At 39.5% G+C, this 19,361-nt stretch overlaps 1 protein-coding gene across 4 annotated transcripts in view; it reads left to right on the top strand.

The window, feature by feature from the left end:
* The window catches only part of gpr19 (G protein-coupled receptor 19), a 61,338-nt gene extending 42,193 nt beyond the window's left edge, over window positions 1-19,145 (top strand). For 2 of the 4 annotated variants that reach the window (XM_043709466.1, XM_043709467.1), the window contains 2 exons: window positions 11,958-12,128; window positions 17,134-19,145. In XM_043709466.1, the coding sequence (XP_043565401.1) occupies window positions 17,153-18,397 (1,245 nt within the window). In that variant the 5' untranslated portion in view covers window positions 11,958-12,128; window positions 17,134-17,152 and the 3' untranslated portion in view covers window positions 18,398-19,145. Of the gene's footprint in view, window positions 1-10,577; window positions 11,449-11,515; window positions 11,672-11,957; window positions 12,129-17,133 lie in introns of those variants that run through there. The other 2 variants (XM_043709464.1, XM_043709465.1) reach the window with 2 other exon arrangements.
* The last annotated feature ends 216 nt before the right edge of the window (window positions 19,146-19,361 follow it).

A 19,361-nucleotide genomic window follows, 5' to 3' on the forward strand; every position in this document is an offset into this window, starting at 1 on the left:
CCATTACCTGTTACCAAGGGAACTCATACTCAACAAGCTCCACAAAGAGTTTAGTTAGTGATTCCCCATGGGCCTTGTTGAGGTTATATCACAATCTCCTAGCATTGGGTCCAGTATAGCTCTGTTATCTACCCTCACTGGTCTCTTGCATTGTCATCGATGCTGCCAGCCCTCCAGAGTGCTACCTGCCATATTCTCTTCAGCCAGGCAAAAGCAGCTCCAAATATAGCTGCTGCCTACCTTTGCCACTGGTACCAGGCGGGCAGGTTCCACCTCCTAGCACCTCCAATTGGGCATGGATGAAAATAAGTCATGGTGAACTAACTTCAATCAGTGGATAGTTGACTCTCATCCACAATTTTTAAAAAAGTATCAATTAGGTCATGAAATTTACCTAAATAATTAAAATTAATTTGAGACCGTTGTGAACACATCATCATCTCTTTATCTGTACCACTATGAACAGTCTGTTTTGTTAACCAGATACATATCTGGGATTATAGCTGTTTCACCCATGACTACACCAGTTCTTGTAGCCCTGTAACCTGCGTTGTGATTTCAACATGTTTACTATAATTTCTCATTTACAACATGCTTATCACATTGAATTGAACACTAAGATCTCTGCTTAGACTCTGGCCTGTATGAGCTAATAGATCATACTAACAGAAGAAGTTAGAATGTTACAATTAGTCTCAGCATCTGGAGGCCTAGGAGGAGAAAATAAGGTAGAGCTCTTCCAGCTAGTCACTGTCAGCTGGCAATTGCATATTTGTGACTATCTGGTGAGCAGGAGGCAAAACTGTAATACCCTTATGGTCAAATTGTGTGTCCCAACTGTCTCATGCTTGATGCAATTTGGCCTACTGTCATTGTGCTAGCTGTTTGAAACAACTCTCTGTCACGCCTACTCTCACACCGCTATTTGTTTCTTCTATAAACTCATACAGCAACTTCCTTTTTAATATTATTTACAGGATCAGTTCCCACCATCTTTTTTTAGTACTAATGTCGTATATTCTGACCTGGCTCTGAGTGAAATAAAAGTGCTTCGCCTCACCTCTATATCTTTTGTCAATGACTTAGAATATATGGATCTGGTTAATGCCCTGGTCCAAAGAGACTATTTATTTCCCTGTATATTCAAGCAAAACCTCTCATTATCTTGAAAACCAACATTAATCCACTTTCTCTGCTCCAAAGAAGCCAAGCCTAACTTTTCCAAACTCTCCTCATAACTGAGCCCCTCATTACTGATAACTTTCTGGTTAACCTCCTCTGTACCTATTTTACCTTTGCATCTGAAAAGTGTGTTAAAATATTCTAGCTGAGGCCTAATCAGTGATTTATGTTCTAGAATGTTCTCTTTACTTCTATATTCTACGCCTCTATTTATAAATCTAAGTGACCCATATGTTTTTTTTCTCAATTTAGCCATCAGACCATAAGAATCAGAAACAATGGTTGGCCACTTGGCCCCTCGAGCCAGCTCCACCATTTAATAGGATCATAGCTGATCTGACATTCCTCTCACCTTGATTCCCCACTGATGAAGAATCTATCTCAGCTTTAAGTATACATAAAGACTCTTGCCCCACAGCTCTTTGTGGCAAGGAGTTCCAACGACTCACAACCCTCTCAGAGAAGTAATTCCACTTTATCTCAGTCTTAACTTGGCACCCCTTTATTCTGAGATTATGCCCTCTGGTCCTAGGTTCTTGCGTGAGGGGAAAGATCCTCTCAGCATTTACCCTTAAGAGTCCCAAATATTTCAATAAGATCAGCTCTTACTCTTCTAAACTCTAGTGAGTTGAATCCCTACCTGTTTTGTCTTTGCTCATGAGGCAACCCCTTTGAACCAGGGATCATTGTAGTGAACCTTCTCTGAACTGTGAAATAATATCTTTCCTTAAATAAAGGGACCAAAACTGCACACAGCACTCCAGATGTGGACTCACCATTACCTTGCAGTAAGACTTTCATACTCTTACATTCCAGCCCCCTTGAAATAAGGGTCAACATACCATTTCCTTTCCTGATTACCTGCTGCACCTGTGTGCTAGCTTTCTGTGCTTCCTGTAACAGTACCCTCAAGTCATTTTGTGTCCCAGCTTTCTGCAGTTTTCTCCATTTAAATAGTATTTTGTTCTTTTGTTCTCCTTTCCAAAATGCACATCTTTGCATTTTCCCATTGGATGTTTAATGCCATCTCTGATGTTTAATATATTTGAACACCAAGGTCTGCAAAGAAGAATATAGAATTTAACAAAGTGGGGAGAAGATTGTGGGAAATGGGTTATCAGCTTTGTAAGAAATTAGAAAAAGTAAAACATTATTTAAATGAAGAAAGATTATGGAATATTATAGTACAGAGGGATCTGTGGTTTTGTACATAATTCACAAAAAGGTAGCAACTAGGTCAGAGTTCAGCAGGATCTTGATCAGATGGGCTGATGGGTCGAGGAATGGCAGATGTAGTTTAATTTAGATAAAAGTGAAGTGCAGCAATTTGCAAAGGCAACTCAAGGCAGGACTTATACACCTAATGGTAAGGCCTTGGGGAGTGTTGCTGAACAAAGAAACCTTGGAGTGCAGGTTCATAGTTCCTTGAAAGTGGAATCTCAGGTAGATGTGATAACAAAGGAAACGTTTGATATGCTTGCTTTTATTGGTCAGTGTATTGAGTAAAGGACATAGGAGGTCATGTTACAGCTGTACAAGACATTGGTTTGGCCATTTTTCAAATACTATGCTTGAAGGTTTGAGCTGCAGGGAGACAATGAACAGGCTGGGGCTATTTTCCCTGGAGCATTGGAGGTTGAGGAGTGACCTTATTGCGGTTTATAAAATCATGAGGGTTACAGATAAGGTAAATAGACAAGGTCTTTTCCCAAGGATGGGGAATTCAAAAAGGGAGGGCATAAGTCTAAGGTGAGAAGGGAAAGATTTAAAAGGGATCTAAAGGGCAATCTTTTCATGCAGAGCTGGTGCAAGTTTGGAATGAGCTGCCAGAGGAAGTGGTGGAGGCTGGTTCAATTACAACATTTAAAAGGAATCTTGGTGGGATCATGAATAAGACAGGTTTGGAGGGATATGGGCCAAGTGCTGGCAAATGGGACTTAACTAATTTAGGATATCTGGTTGGGATGGGCAAATTGGACCAATGGGTCTGTTTCTATGACTCTAATTTGAAGACAAAGGTGGATAGATTTTTGTTAAGCAGAGGAATCACAAGTGTAGATGGAAATGTGGAATTTGAAACATAAACAGATCAACTATGACCTCATTGAAAGGTGCTGCAAGCTGGTGGGAGTGATTGATCTCCTTTTGTTCCTATTTTGTATGTTCATACGTACTTTGATATCAATTCCGGCACTCTCTTACATAGAAACGTGGAAACATAGAAAATAGGTGCAGGAGTAGACCATTCAGCCCTTCGAGCCTGCACCACCATTCAATACGATCACAGCTAATCATGCAATCTCAGTACCCCATTCCCGCCCTCTCCCTAGGTCTCTTTATCCCTTTACCTGCACAGGTCATGTCTAGCTCCCTGCTGAATATATCTAATGAACTGACCCCAACAGCTTCCTGCGGGAGAGAATCCACAGGTTCACAACTCTGACAGTGAAGAAATTCTTCCTCAGCTCAGTTCTAATTGGCCTACCCCTTATTCTTAGACTGTGACCCCCGATTCTGGACTTCCCCAACATTGGGAACATTCTTCCCATAGCTAACCTGTCCAGGCCCGTCAGAATTTTATACGTTTCTATGAGATACCTCCTCATTCTTTTAAATTCCAACTAATACAAGCCCAGTCGATCCAGTTCTTTCCTTATGTGTCAGTCCTGCCATCCCAGGAATCAGTCTGGGGAACCTTTGCTGGACTGCCTCAATAGAAAGAATGTTCTTCCTCAGACTAGGAGATCAAAACTGCACACAATTCTCAAGGCGTAGACTCACCAAGGCCTTGTATAACTGCAGTAAGGCATCCTTACTCCAATACTCAACTCCTCTTGCTATGAAGGTCAACATGACATTAGTTTTCCTCATCACCTGCTGACGCCTGCATAGGCGAAAGTGAGGACTGCAGATGCTGGAGAGTCGAGATTAGAGTGGTGCTGAAAAAGCACAGCAGGTCAGGTGGCATCTGAGGAGCCCCTGCATGCCAACCTTCAGCGACAATTCCACCATGACACCAGGTCTTGTTACATCTCACATTTTGCTAAACTGTCACCATTCAGATAATAATCTGCCTTCCTGTTTTTGCAACCAATGTGGATAACTTCACATTTATTCACATTATATCATATTTGCCAAGTATTTGCCCACTCAGCCAGTCTGTCCAAGTCACTCTGCAGTCTCTTAGCATCCTCCTCACAGCAAACACTGCCACCCAGTTTAGGGTCATCTGCAGATTTGGAGATATGGCATTCAATTCCTTCGTCCAAATTGTTGATGCATATTGTGAACAGCTGAGGTCCCAGCACTGAACCCTACAGTACCCCACTTGTAATCGCCTGCCATTTATTCCAACTCTCTGCCTCCTGTCTGCCTACCAGTTCTCTATTACATTGCAGCTAGATTATTGTCAGAGCCCATAGTCTTTGCTGTATCCAATTTGTTTAGCTTTTTCTTAATATCACATGGAGCAAAGTTTCAATGTTAGTCAGGGGTACTCAGACATTGGATTTAGATAATGTGGACAGGAGGAACCTGATTTCCTTAACAGACCAATTAATAGGCTCAAAGCAATTAGACGGGAGTTGAAAGCAATTTATTTTTACCCTGCGTGTTGGGCACCTGAAGCTCTTTGCTTGAGAGGGTGGTTGAGGCAGAAACTCTAAGCACACTTTCAATGTACTTGGCAATGGAGTGCCCTAACTTTACAAGGCTATGGACCAATGGCTGAAAAGTGAGATTATGCTCAAAAGCATTTCTTTGGCCAGTGCATAATAGGCCAAATGGCCTCCTTCTGTGCTGTACATTATCTCTGTTTCAATGTGGTTGAAATACATAATCTACTGAGCATGTCTGGCTGAATATGGTTCCAAACTTTTCAGTCTTTTGCACTCACATTGTCATTATTGAAGTTAGGATGTTTGTGGCTACTCAGCTTCCTGTGTGTTACTTGATTGTCCATTACCATTTGATGTGGGAGGACTGCAGATCTTGTGTCTGCTTGGGCAATTGTTTGCACTTTTTAGCATGCAGTTGGTCAATGCTGGAGCTTCAAATAATTTGCCACTTTGTGTTTAGGTATGCCTGATAGGATAACTGGTATGTTTACTTCTACATTTCTTTTGAAACCAGGGTTGGTCCTTGGCTTGATTATAATGGTAAAGAGAGGGATATGCTAGGCCATGAGGTCACAGAATGTGACTGAATATAGTTCTACCAGTGCTGATGGCCATCGTTGGAAGATGTCCTCAGTTTGATGACAGGACTTCAGCTTTAACATAATTGTGTATTGTTTAATGCTAACATTACTGTAATGGACAGATTCATTTGCAGCAGGTAGATCAAGGTCAATTAGGTTTCTCCCTTTGTGTTCATTCTCCCACCACCTGTAATATCCAGCTTGGTAGTTATATCTTTGCTAGGTTATCTCTCTGTCATTGTCCAATACCTGCATTACCATTCCATGCTCTCATTACTATTCCACACCCCAATTACCATCCTACATTCCCATTATGATCATTTTATTTCCATTTTCACCATGCTTCCCAATTATTGCTTTATACCTCCTACCATTACCATTATACTAGATTCTCCACTCCTCTTGCCTCCTTCACCATTCTATTCACCCCTTTATTGTTCAGCTATCTCAATTATCATTTTATTTCACCTTCCATTTTCACCTTAGTCCCCCCAGTAATAGAAGATTCCTACTATTTGGTTGTGTGTTGAAGGCCCACTCCAGGATTTGAGCCCAAAAATTGACGCCAGCACTACAGCGCAGCATTAAGGGAATGATGCTCAATAGCGTCACCTCTGAGATGAGACATTAAGCCAAGGTACTCTCAGTCATCTTAGTTGGGTAAGGGATCCCTGGCATTATTTACAAGAATCACAGGGGAAATCATTTCCATTATCCTGGCCAATGTTTATTTTTCAACCATCATCACTAGGAAAACATTATGTGCCATTATGACTCTCTGGGAGACTTTGCCATTCTCAAATATTTCCAACATTTCAATCTCACGTCAAAGGTATTTGATTTCTGTAAAGCACATTATGATGGCTTGATGACCAGAACATTGCTATTTAAGTACACATCTTTTCATTTATACCTCATCAACTGGACAAACCATATACAAATTTTCCTACCAAATAGCTATCAACTGAGGAAAATTATCCAGCCAAGCCAGCATTCACTGAAAATACTCATCTCTATTCAGTCCCCTACCTCCACCAATTCTTTATAAGCTTTCAGCTCCCAAAATATTTAACAGGTCCTTTACTCAGCACCTTGCCACCTCTATTCCATTGCCATATTTTGCAAGGCTCCAGACTGATCATCATTCCTTCAGTCCGTAATGACATATTTTAGAGTCCTTCAATTCTTCCCTCTACTGTCATGTTTCACTCCTAGACTTGTCAACTTTGATTGGAGCTAGTCTTAGAAGCTTGCTTCATGTAGGGGGGACCATGATGGCCGAGTGGTATTATCACTGGACTGTTAATCCAGAGACTCAGCTAATGTCCTGGGCACCCTAGGAACAAATCCTGACACAGTCAGATGGTAGAATTTGAATTCAGTTAAAAATCTGGAATTGAAAATCTAACAATGACCATAAATCCTTTACCAATTGTTGGGAAAATCCATCTGGTTCACTAACATCCTTAGGGAAGGAAACTGCCATTCATACTTTGACTGGCCTATATGTGATTCCAGACACCTAGCATTGTGGTTGACTCTTAACTGGGCATTAAATATTGGCCTGGCCAAAGATGCCCTTAACCCCTCAATAAAAAATAATTCAACCAGATGGCATATGACCACATAACACCTAATTATACAAATGAAATTATATGTACTTTAAAATAGTTGGATCCTCTACCTTTGAATTATGGAATGATAAGATTTGAGAAGAGTCCACCTATCAACAAGTGAAGAAGGGAAACGCATTAATAAAGAGGAGAAACCCCAGATTGGGTAGGGATTTGCATAGACAAAATCAGAAGTAGGAAGAACTTTAATTCTACCAATAACTAATCGTAACTGACATTGTACTGATGACTTATATTACCAGTGCTACAATTTAGATTCCCCATTATAACCAACAACAATAAAGTAATTCACTTATAATCTCCAAAGAACTGCAACCAGAACCCTTGAACTTTATAATGGGCTATCAGGATCCCCAGTCTATGCAAATTTTAATAGGCCACGTTTCTCTGTATCTGTTCTTGTCCACTAACTTAGTGTTGAAGTGATAACTCTGAGCAGTGAATTTCAATTTAAGCAGATTTACACTTGTGTCTTCATGTGTCAATATTAGTGGACAACAAACTAATTGCAGAAAGGGAACTGGATTCAGGATTGGCATACATAAGGATTCACCCACATATCTTGGATTTGGAGAAAAGACTATTTACTGTAGATTTAGTTCTAAAAGTAGTCACACATTACTAGAATAAATGCTGAATCACCTGATAAAATCTGAAACAAAAAGAGGGAGCAAATGTAACTTTGTGGGAAGGGCATCATATTTGACACATTTTCCAGAATTATTTGAAAAGACACCAACCCTAGTACAAATCAATGAGAATTCAGAAGGATTCAGCAGAAGTCCATAGCAAGGATAGCACAGGTGGAGTACTTTGAAAATGGATTAAAAAAACATTTAGTCCAGTAGTGAAACATAAGCTAAATGGTAATATTTTTGCAGGGTATGATAAATCTCAATTGTTGCATTTTGTTTTACTGGACAAGAAAGCATGAAGTTGAATGAAGACAAATTTCTGAAGGTGGAACATTCCACATCTATGACTATTAATGTTTTTTTTTGCCATGTTACAAATTGCTGGTGTATCCTTCAATTTAATTTAAAACAAACGCTTAGTAATTATAGATTTAAACTCAGAAAATATTTAAGCTTACTGAGTACTGAAATTAGGTGAAGAGGATATCTTAAAGAACACAATGTATTTTGTGATAAGAACAGAATATACCAAATTAATATGACTGAAAAAGAAAACATTTCAGTCATGCAATGGTTAAATTCTTTAAGATTGCAGGTACACTGTCTCACCTTGATACCCAAATCATTAATGACACCATGTCCAGAAAGTAATCTGATGTCACTTCAAATTTGCAGGTGCAGTTAAGTCCAACCTGTTGTCAACCATATTCTAAAGTGCTTAGGTTGTCCAGTAAACTATATAGACACCTAGAAAATTTCTCATGGCATTTTGTTTAATGTTATAAGGGAAGAATTGAGGCTGCTTTTACTTTCTTACACTTAAAAGGCTACCTGAGTAGAAGTATTTGTGGGTAATTTACTTATTAGTTTAATAAATGTAAATCACCAAGGCAAGCAATAGCTTCCTCATTTGTTGAGTGTAAGGTGATTAGTTCATTACTGAGACCATAGAAAGTTCACCCCTCAGTAATATGCAAAATTGTATGTGTCTCTCCACAAGTGCATGGACGTTCATATTAAACCTGTAATAGCGGGGACTGGCTCCACAGGAGACTAGATCTATCCTAAGCCTGTTGAGCATGGACCAATCTTGCCATGGTAATACAAAGGCTACTATTCAACAGATGAGAATTATTATGATGAAATTTTTACTGACTTGCACTGTTTCCTGGTTCTTTGATCCAAGGCATGTTGGATGGTCACTTTTGCTCAAGAGGGTTCCATCATATAAACCAAGGTGGAGGGAGTAGTGGTGCTAAGTGAAGTACAGCAGCATGGTTTTGACTAGCTTGTGATTTTTCATCAATTGGCAGGCGGACGTTTAGGGGCATGATGTTTGCCAGGACAGGGAGCCAGGCAGTTTATTGGAAGGTTCCAATTATGACCATTGGTAGCAGAATAATTGCTGTTTATTTTGGCCTGAATAAGGCTTTCAAGGTTGGTGTAAAATTGGCTTCTGTTAGCAAAGAAGTTCAATTGCTCTGATGCCGAAATTAATTTTCATACTCAAAACCTGTGCTTTTCTGCAGGATCTTACAGTCTGTTCAGACTAGCATTTAGTATAGAATCTATATTCGAGTGAACTTCCACAAGAAACAGAAACTCAGATGAGTTAAACTATGTATTTTACAGAAAAATACGTATTCACAGAAAACTAATTGTGAGATTTTGCTGTATTGCATTCGTCAAAAACATAACAATATATTTACACTGGCAGTTTTAAAATTTGACGAGCTTAGGGTGATCCTTTAGATACCTGAAAAGAAACATGCTTAAATACGTTTAGGAAATTACAACAAAAAATGATTTAAGAGATAACTGAATTTGGGAAAAGGCTGGAGTGAAATAATTTTAAAAGCATAAAATTGTCTGAAACACTGGCAAGGTGGCTAACAGCCTTTCCTCTGCCTGTACTGTACTCATGTCATTTCCAATACAGATTGGGATCCTATGGTGACCCTCAGCTTGGAGATAGTGCCATGGCAACAAATACGTCATTGTAGCTAGGGAGCCAGTCATCTAGTAAAGGGAACGAACGCACACATTTACAAATATTCTTCATGCGAGATTGACTTAAAATTTTCTCATGTTAGGAAAATTGAAACTAAATTAATATACTTAGGGAAAACAGTACATTCTTACAAGATCAATTGTCATTCTGTAGATATTGTGCATAGAATGATGCACGGACAAACAGCAAACATGTGCAACGTGCTAGAGTTGTATATTATGTTCGCAAATACAATTTAGTGCTAATGCTCAACTTGAGTGTCGTTTATGTTATCTGATAGTGGAAATCTTTTACGAGGCTGCAACGATGGGTCTCCTATTTGATGATTTACCACATCTTCGAGCTCAAATTAAAACGTTTAATTCCACTGGCAATTTTGATCAGACAATGTCAATTAACGTTCTTACCTATTTAGAGAACTCAAAGTAATAGTCCGTAATTAGATTGATTGGAGTTCTAAAGTTCGCTTAGCTTGGAATAAAAAGCTTGGGTGTACATTCAGCCTTTCGGCAGCTTGTAAAGCCCAAAGTGAGATTTTGCTGTATTGCATCTGTCAAAAACGTCATCAATTTTAAAATTTAACAATGAAACCATAGAAAAATACATATTATTTCTGTTTTACCTCAACATTTCTGTATGTTCTGTAACCCAGGAGCTGTGGGCTGCACCTTAAATATATAAACAAAAAAAGGAACTTAATTACATTTTGGAAGTTTCAAAAATACTGCCTACAATGATGCGAAACAAACGGTAATTTAAGAGCTAATTGAATTTGGGAGAAGTGTTATCGTTGGGAGAAAGCGAAGAACAATTCAGCGCCATGTGATCTTACAAACAGTTCGGAATATTGGCTGAAGATAACCATTGGCCAGGACATGGGAGAAAGCTCCATGCTCTTCTTCTGAATAGAGACAAGGGTCATTTTTACCATTACTCCTGCCCGCTCAGGAGTAAGCCTGTGCTTTACTCCTTCCAGAGATGGAGAGAAGAGCACTAGATTGGCAATATGAACTAAGGGAGATTCACTTTCTGGAGTGAGGCATGAATCCTTTAATTCCTGGCTCACGTTGCTAAGAATTTCTACACTGCAGTTTGTAATTTCCCACGGCTCTACATGAGCAGAACTATGAGCACCTTATCTATTTTTCAGTTAGAATCAGTTTGTTAACTTTATTGCTTTAAGATGTTTCAGGAATAAAAAAAGGAAAAGGTGAACGTTTGGAGAGAGGATGGCGCCAAATGAAATGAGCTCTCCGTGGTCCTGAACATCATACCTAATTGAGAATCTTTCCTATCATTTCTAGTAATTCTAGTAGACATGTTAGCATAATTTCGATGTACAACTGAAATCATGCAAAAGATGAAAAGTGTTTTTTTTATCGGGAGGAATCCTGGCCGTGTTTGGTTTTTTTTGAATGAGTAAACTGTATTACAGTAACATTTAGAAAATGGGTTGCAAGAATTTTGCAGGTCACATGACAATCTCTTCACGTGACCGTTTCTACGCCAGAGGGGAAAAAAACTCGATGCTTTGGTCAGGATACCCCGACATTTTGTTTCTGTCCCGGGTAAATAGACCCAACAGTACCCGGTAACCCCTGGGGCAGTTCTCACTGAGCTGAGTGCCCAATGCCAGCTACGCTCGGTAGGCGGATGGAAAAGAGAGTTCGTTAAAACAACTGAATCCAGGCATATTTCTGCAATTGGATTCATTTTACAAGAGAGCTAGAAATCTGTGCAGCAAAAGGGGTCTGCCTGTTTTACTGAAACGTTATTTTGACAAAATCAGTGAGTGGTTTTGCATTTTTTAACACTGTGGGTGAAATGTGGATTAATTTCTGTTTGATGTGATTATTTCACCGTTCACAGAATTCACAAAAGGCAACTCTTCAGGCACGAAGGGTCTTTACGCCAATGAGATGTCTAAACAGTTGCAGTCAGTTCTGGTGAAATATTACCAGAAAGGCTGGAAACGTTAACAGTCGCTGCAGACCAGAGGTTACTTAGCAAGGTTTGATCTCCCAAATCCTGTGCGCAGTTTCTCGATCGGTGTTCTTTCTCACAGGAATAATGTGATTCAGAATAATAATTCCTGCTGGCATAAGAAAATGCAGTTGCAAGCCATCGTTTTCCTACCTAGTCCTGCACCCGATGTTACGTCTCTCCTGGGTTGGTTTGCACTACAAAGAGGATTCCAGACGATGAAAGTGGTGTGAGAGTGATTTCCAGTGGCAAAACTGGCTAAAGGGGATTTCTGTACTCGGATATTCAATACTGATGTGATTTTCTTTTTCTAGCCTTCATCTGTCGGTGGCCGAAACAGCAGAGAAAAAGCAGAGCGCTTTATTGATGAGTTTGCAATGAACCTGTTTCATCAGATGCAAAAAGCAGTGGCCAAAATCAAAATAATTGACTGTTCACATTGTCTGAAGTTAAATTTGCACATTCAAGACTTGTCAGTTTACCAGGTGAGGCAAATCATAAGACGAAATTGAATTGCATCCGCGAGTTTCGCGTTAATCTTTCTCAAGCAGTATGCTGTTGGGAGAGCCATACAGTTAATGTACAAATATGTTCGCGTTACGTTGGATTGATTAATGATTTACTCTGAACAACAATAATGGTGCTAGCCCAGCATGCTGTTCCAGGTGCCACGTATTTCTCTCCTGCTGCATATTCTTTCTAATAATGCAAAAAACCCTAACAGTATTGCTCCCATAAATTGTCTGATTACGAGATCACTGGCGCATCCACATAACTACTGTCCCGCCAGTATTAACATCCCAATATGGTTTGCTTAGATGAAGGACGTGGAAGCCTCATGAAATACTTATTACATTTGCCTAGGTTACTGAATTCCATGTTGAATATCAATAATACATGTCAGGATTTCCCCCTACACTGCTCGGTGTGATATCCAACTCCAATTGTTTATCACTGAGGTTAGTGCATTGAGTCCTGGAGTTACTAGTTTGAACCGGTGATATTTATCCTTAACTCTTAGTTTAATATAAAGTAAAATTCTGAGCAATCTTTTCTATATCATTATGTTATTGCTCAAAACCTTATATATTTCTATAAAATCACCTTTCAAACATCTTTGCAGTCTGAAAAGCTCAAATTTCTCAAATCTTTCCTTATCACTGAAACCACTGTCACTAGGGAACAGCCGTTTGCCCTTCCTTCCATTAGCTCCTGTGATTAATTGCCTCCCAGTATCTTGGCAACCAGAACTGGACATAGTTCTCTAGCTGCCGTCTGAGTGGTTTCATCATGACTGGTTTGACTATGTACCTCACCATTCTTTGCTGATATGTTGCTTAGTATTTATTGATAAATCTGATCGTTGAATCCAGTAGAAGCCCAAGGCTTTTTGTTTTCTTTTCAATACGACCTGTAGCTATTTTAACATCACTCGAGAAATAATTGTGTCGCCCGGTTTTTCTTCCAATATGCAGTACTTTATATTGGCCCAGGCGAAATTGCAGTGCTAGTGTCACTCAGGTACTCTGTTTAATCTGTTTTGAATATGCCTCCTCCGATTCTCCTGCCCCATCTCTTTTGGCTTCGTGCGAGATAACCATTATGCATTTACTTTATTAGTGAGGCACTAGCCCAGATTGGAAACAAGAACTGCTCCGACAATGAATGCTGGAGCGACCACTCAGTGCTTGCCGAGCACGATCCCTCTGTTTTCACTCTGCCCACTAACCTACCATCCACCTCCTCCCAAACAAATTGATTAGAATATATCTTGAAGCTAACTGTTAGTTTTATTTTCGGTGGAAAAGTTTATGAAATGTATGTTGCCGTTCCTAAGTAATGTACTGTTTATCAGAGTCAGTGAGGTTGGTCCCGCGGGATGTAAACCTTCCCAAGCCACATTGATTGTCGATACTCAGGTTATGGTCAAATTTATTGCTCATAATCAATTCAATTATTTTATATAATTCAGATTCATTCATTTATATCAAACATACGTGTATGGAATAAGCTGCCAGAGGAAGAGGTGGAGACTTAGTATATGAATAGGAAGGGTTTGGAGGGATATGGGCCAGGTGCTGGCAGGTTGGACTAGATTGGGTTGGGATATCTGGTCGGCATGGACGAGTTGGACCGAAGGGTCTGTTTCCACGCTTGTACATCTCTATGACTCTATTGCTGGAGTAATCTCTGCGATCACCAGCCTAATCGCGAAGACTGCACTGGGGGTCTTCAGGTACAATGGTAATGTCCTCGGGGTAGGAGTCCTGGGTTCAACTCCCACTGATTCCAGGAGTGCCTCATTACGTGGGCAGGTTGACATAAAAATATCCATACTTGTAATATTTCACTGTATAAACAAATATTAAACTGAGTGAAGTTTGACTCTGGTACTTTCACCCAAAGGTTTTGGGCTCACGGCCAAAAGACCCAGGTTCAGGTCCCATTTGTTCCAAAGGTGTGTTGAACCTCGTCTGAATAAGTTGATTTTTTTTAAAAAAAACAAAAACTGCATTAATGTATTTGCTTGAGAAAGGATGGCACCATGTAGGTAATGATCCCCGCCAATGTCTTACATTGTAATGCTTCTATAATACAGGATGAGATTTAATTGTGTCCGATTGAAATTGCGATTAGAAGGGTTGATAAAGGGTGAAATACAACGACGTAGGTTTGATCTCAAATATCGTGGTCAGTGTCCGTCAGTTTTGTACTTTGGAGTGGACTGAAACACTGAAAAGTTGGAGAATGAGACCAAGTGAGGACGCAGTACAGGAATGAGTGCTATAGAAATGTTTTGAGATCTGAGTTCCAAAACTGGTATCCAGGTTCTAACGTTGTATTGTCAGTTCCACAATGTGAGATAAAGCATTCGTTAGAGCAGCCCCCTCGTAAAAAAAGCTCCAGTCATACTGTCACTTTTATATTGATGAACCTGATTTCGGATCAGATTCCAATCCCTGCTGCAGGAGGCTGTCTGATTTCTGAATTAAAATTCACTACCAGGCTGTGGCATTTTGCCTGTTGAATTGTTCCTACATTTTAATGCTGTCTTCTAAATATTAAAATAAATTGGGTAAAACTTTTCAGCAGACGCCATGTGAACATGCATCGATATGGATCTTTGCTGATGTGAGTCACTTATTGCGATTTGGTACCAGTTTCTTTCTGCAGGTCAAGTAATATTAATGGAGTTTTGTACTTATACTGAGTGCATAATGAGCATTGATTGATATCTCTTTTTAAAACGCCTGAATGTGTTTGTATTTTTATGACGCCTGTTACGTCAGTTGGGTTGCGTATTTTATAACGATGCTGCTTAGGTTTGGCAGAACTGCAAATCTGTAATGTGATTTGCATGTACAGTCACTAACAGTGAACGAAGGCAGGAAATATAAAACCATTTCCACGAAGCAGCCTAGTAATAAGATAGCGTTTTTAATTGCAAGCCAGCGTAAAGATCTTCAAAAATGATCTCAATGCAAACAGAACATCTTAAATCTCACTCTTCGTGTTTTGATATTAGTTAATAGCTCGTATAATGACACTAAAATGCAACAACTCTGAATGCTAGGAAGCGGGCATCGGGATATACAGAGAGATGCTGCCATGAAGAGAAACTGTGAAAGAAGTAATTGTAATGTATGTCCATCAACGTCTCATCCACGTGCAAGGTTTTGATGACAGATTGGTGCTGCAATTTCATAAAATCTGTCCGGCTAGAGTAACTTGTTGACCTAGTAATGCAAGAAATGCAAAACGTGCGCCCACACCTCCCCTCTTACTTCCCTCCAAGGCCCCAAGGGATCCTTCCATATCCGCCACAAATTCACCTGCACCTCCACACACATCATCTATTGCATCCGATGCACCCGATGTGGCCACCTCTATATTGGGGAGACAGGCTGCCTACTTGCGGAACGTTTCAGAGAACACCTCTGGGACACCCGGACCAACCAACCCAACCACCCCATGGCTCAACACTTCAAGTCCCCCTCCCACTCCACCAAGGACATGCAGGTCCTTGGACTCCTCCATCGCCAGACCATAGCAACACGACGGTTGCCAACGCCCCTCCCCCAAGTCCCTCCTCCCTACCTTTTATCTTAGCCTGCTGGACACACTTTCCTCATTCCTGAAGAAGGGCTTATGCCCGAAACGCGATTCTCCTGTTCCTTGGTTGCTGCCTGACCTGCTGCGCTTTTCCAGCAACACTTTTTCAGACCTAGTAATGTGTCATACCTGCATTGTCAATGCAACCAAGAGTAATGCAATAAAATGATTTTCTGAAAGTTGCCAGTTTCTAGTGGCTACTAGTCCACAACACAACAGCTGTAACTTTTCTTTTATTCATGGCTGGCCAGCATTTATTACCCACCGTTAGTTGGCCTTGAGAAGGTGGTCATGAGGAAAAGATATGTTGCAAGTGTTTTTTTTCCTGTTGCTGTATTCCTGCTAAAGTTGCATTTGAAATGATACAAAGATTGAATCAGGGATAAGGCACCACATCACAAATGTTCTAATCTCTTTCAACAAATAAAATACTTGCATTTATATAGCATTGTTATGAATATAGAATGTCTAAAAATGTTTTACAATAAGTTACGTTTTCGTTATTATGATGTTGGAAACACGGAGGAAGAATCACATTACAATGTGATAATGGCGGAGGAAATAATGCAGGAAATAATCTTATAAATTACTATGTGATAGTGGCCAGATTATCTGTTCTTTCTTGATATTAATTCTGTGGGATAAATATTGACCAGGATGCCTGGACAACTCCCCCACTCTTTTTGTGAACTAGTACCATAGGTTCTTTTCCATTGATGCTAACAGATGGATGGGGCCTTAACATCTGTCTGAAAGTATACAAGTCTGACAGTTCATTTTCCCTTAACATTCTATAGTAGTTTTAACCTTGATTTTCGTACTCAAGCCTTGAACTTTGGTATCCAGGTTCTAACATTGTATTGTCAGTTCCACAATGTGAAATCAAACATTCCTTAGAACAGCCCCCTCTTAAAAAAGGTCTCCAGTTATACTGTCACTTCTATACTGATGAACCTGATTTCGGATCAGATTCCAATCCCTGCTGCAGGAGACTGCCTGATTTCTGAATTAAAATTCACTACGAGGGTGTGGCATTTTGCTTGAACACAGTCTATACAGGAAGTGTTGTTGTCTTGAGAATGCTTAGTGTTAATTCCAGGGCTGGGTACCATTAGTGCACTTAAAATTTCAATAATTATATATGTTTACAAATTCTGTTCAACACTAAATCAGTTTATTGTTGGAAGCTTCTACACAGCATCATTGATCTGTTGGAAAATTAATACTTCTATTATCATGATTTTAATGTACAGCTAGTTATTAATTCAATTCAAACAATTGCTTTTAGGAATGCATTATAAAATATATTTTGATGTCAAATGATTATTTTATTTGAATAAGAATAACAAAACTATCATTTCTCCTTGTCGTTCCCAGGATTTGTCTCGTACAAAACATGAATATGGTGTTAGCCGAAGAAATTCTAAATATGACACACACCATTGTAATTCCAGCTACCACAACTCCAGCTAATTCCAGTGAAATATTAGCCACACTATCGATAGGCAGTGGAGGGCATCTTGAACTCACTGGACAGGACCAGACAAAAATAAATAATACCACATACCAGGAAATCACAACAGGAGAAATCGTCACTGTCAGCTTCATTTTTGGAGTGATCTGGCTTATTGCTTTGTTTGGGAACTCTCTGGTTTGCCTTGTAATCCACAGAAGTAGGAGGACACAATCAACTACCAACTACTTTGTAGTGTCCATGGCATGTGCAGATTTGCTCATCAGTGTGGTCAGCACTCCCTTTGTCCTTCTGCACTTTACCATGGGAAAGTGGTTGTTAGGGGATGTTATGTGTAAACTGGTTAGGTACATACAATACCTTACTCCAGGTGTCCAGATCTATGTCCTTCTCTCCATCTGCGTGGACAGATTTTACACTATTGTGTATCCCCTCAGTTTCAAAGTGTCCCGGGAGAAAGCCAAAAAGATGATTGCTGCTTCCTGGATTTTTGATGCTGCATTTGTGTCCCCCACTTTGTTTTTCTATGGCACGGAAGGTGGCACCTGTAATTTGTTTCTACCCCAGTCCTGGGGTGGTGTTGCCTATGGCACTGTTCATCTGTTGGTGGGATTTCTGGTTCCTTCTGTCCTCATCATACTATTTTACCAAAAAGTAATCAAATACATTTGGAGAATTGGCACAGATGGGAGGACTGTGAGGAGGACAACGAACATTGTACCCAGAACAAAGGTTAAAACAATCAAGATGTTTTTGCTGTTAAATTGCATGTTTTTGTTATCTTGGTTTCCTTTTTATGTAGTTCAGATCTGGCAACCAGATCAGATGGATTACACAAGGTGTTCAGCACTCTTTCTATCTATTGCACTGGTATCTTTCAGCTCTTCAGCATCTAAACCCAGCCTCTATTCAATCTTCAATGCAAACTTCAGACGTGGAATGAAGGAGACTTTCTGCATGTCATCAATGAAGTGTTACCGTAGTAATGCATACACCATCACAACTAGTTCCAGGATGGCAAAAAAGAACTACGTTGGGATCACGGAGATTCCTGCACCCAACAAAAATGCAACCAAAGATACAATATACGAAACATTTGACAGAGAAGCAAGAGAGAAAAAGCTTGCATGGCCAATAAATTCAAACCCTCCAAATACATTTGTGTAATCAGTATAATTCAGTCTTCTTTTCATGTTGCATTGCACCACTGGAAATAAGTGTTTTAGCCTTGAATTTGTAAAAAGACAAGGTGACTGGTTCTTACTGAAAATCATCCTAATTCAATTCTTCCATCGTAGCATTCACATGTAATTTTAAAAGATTGATTTTAAAATAATTTCAAATTTGTAATAGGCCATATATTATACACATTGCTGAAACTCCACTGTGATTGCATCAGCTATTTAAAATAAATTATTTCTTTAAATTTCTGCATCTAGTGCAAAGTGGATGATTCATCCAAGAAAATGCTGAGTAGTACTTCAATATCTTGGACATGTCATTGAATGTCATATGATTTTGAATGTTACTCATAACATAGTATTTGTAAAATGTAATCCATAAACCTTTGAGACATGTTCATGTTGTTTATCTGTTGCTGGATGTAAATTCCAATGTAAATGTAATTTATTTTGTGACAGAACATGCTATCAGAATACAATAACTAATAACTAATGAAGCCACATAGTAATGGTATCCATCAGTAAGCATTTTTCTGCAGGTCATAGTTTAGTATTTAATTTGATTGCAGTGGTGTTTTTATTTTACACTTCATGCAAAAATTGTCCAGCTGCTAAAATGTTCATACCCATATCTTTTGGATTGCACATAAATGTATTATCATAGCATGTTTTGGTCAAAATAAACTTTCATTACATTAGTCATAAGGCAAATGACATTAAATTTTTAAGAGTTACCTTTTTACTTTCAGAGGGTTGCTTTTCAGATTGGAGGCCTCAGACCAGTGGTGTGCCACAAGGATCGGTGCTGGGTCCACTACTTTTTGTCATTTATATAAATCATTTGGATGTGAACATAGGAGGTATGGTTATTAAGTTTGCAGTTGACACCAAAATTGGAGGTGAAGTGGACAGTGAAGAAGGTTACCTCAGATTACCACGGGATCTTGATC

The sequence above is a fragment of the Chiloscyllium plagiosum genome, chromosome 19 (assembly GCF_004010195.1).
Source record: "Chiloscyllium plagiosum isolate BGI_BamShark_2017 chromosome 19, ASM401019v2, whole genome shotgun sequence".
Lineage (NCBI taxonomy): Eukaryota > Metazoa > Chordata > Chondrichthyes > Orectolobiformes > Hemiscylliidae > Chiloscyllium > Chiloscyllium plagiosum.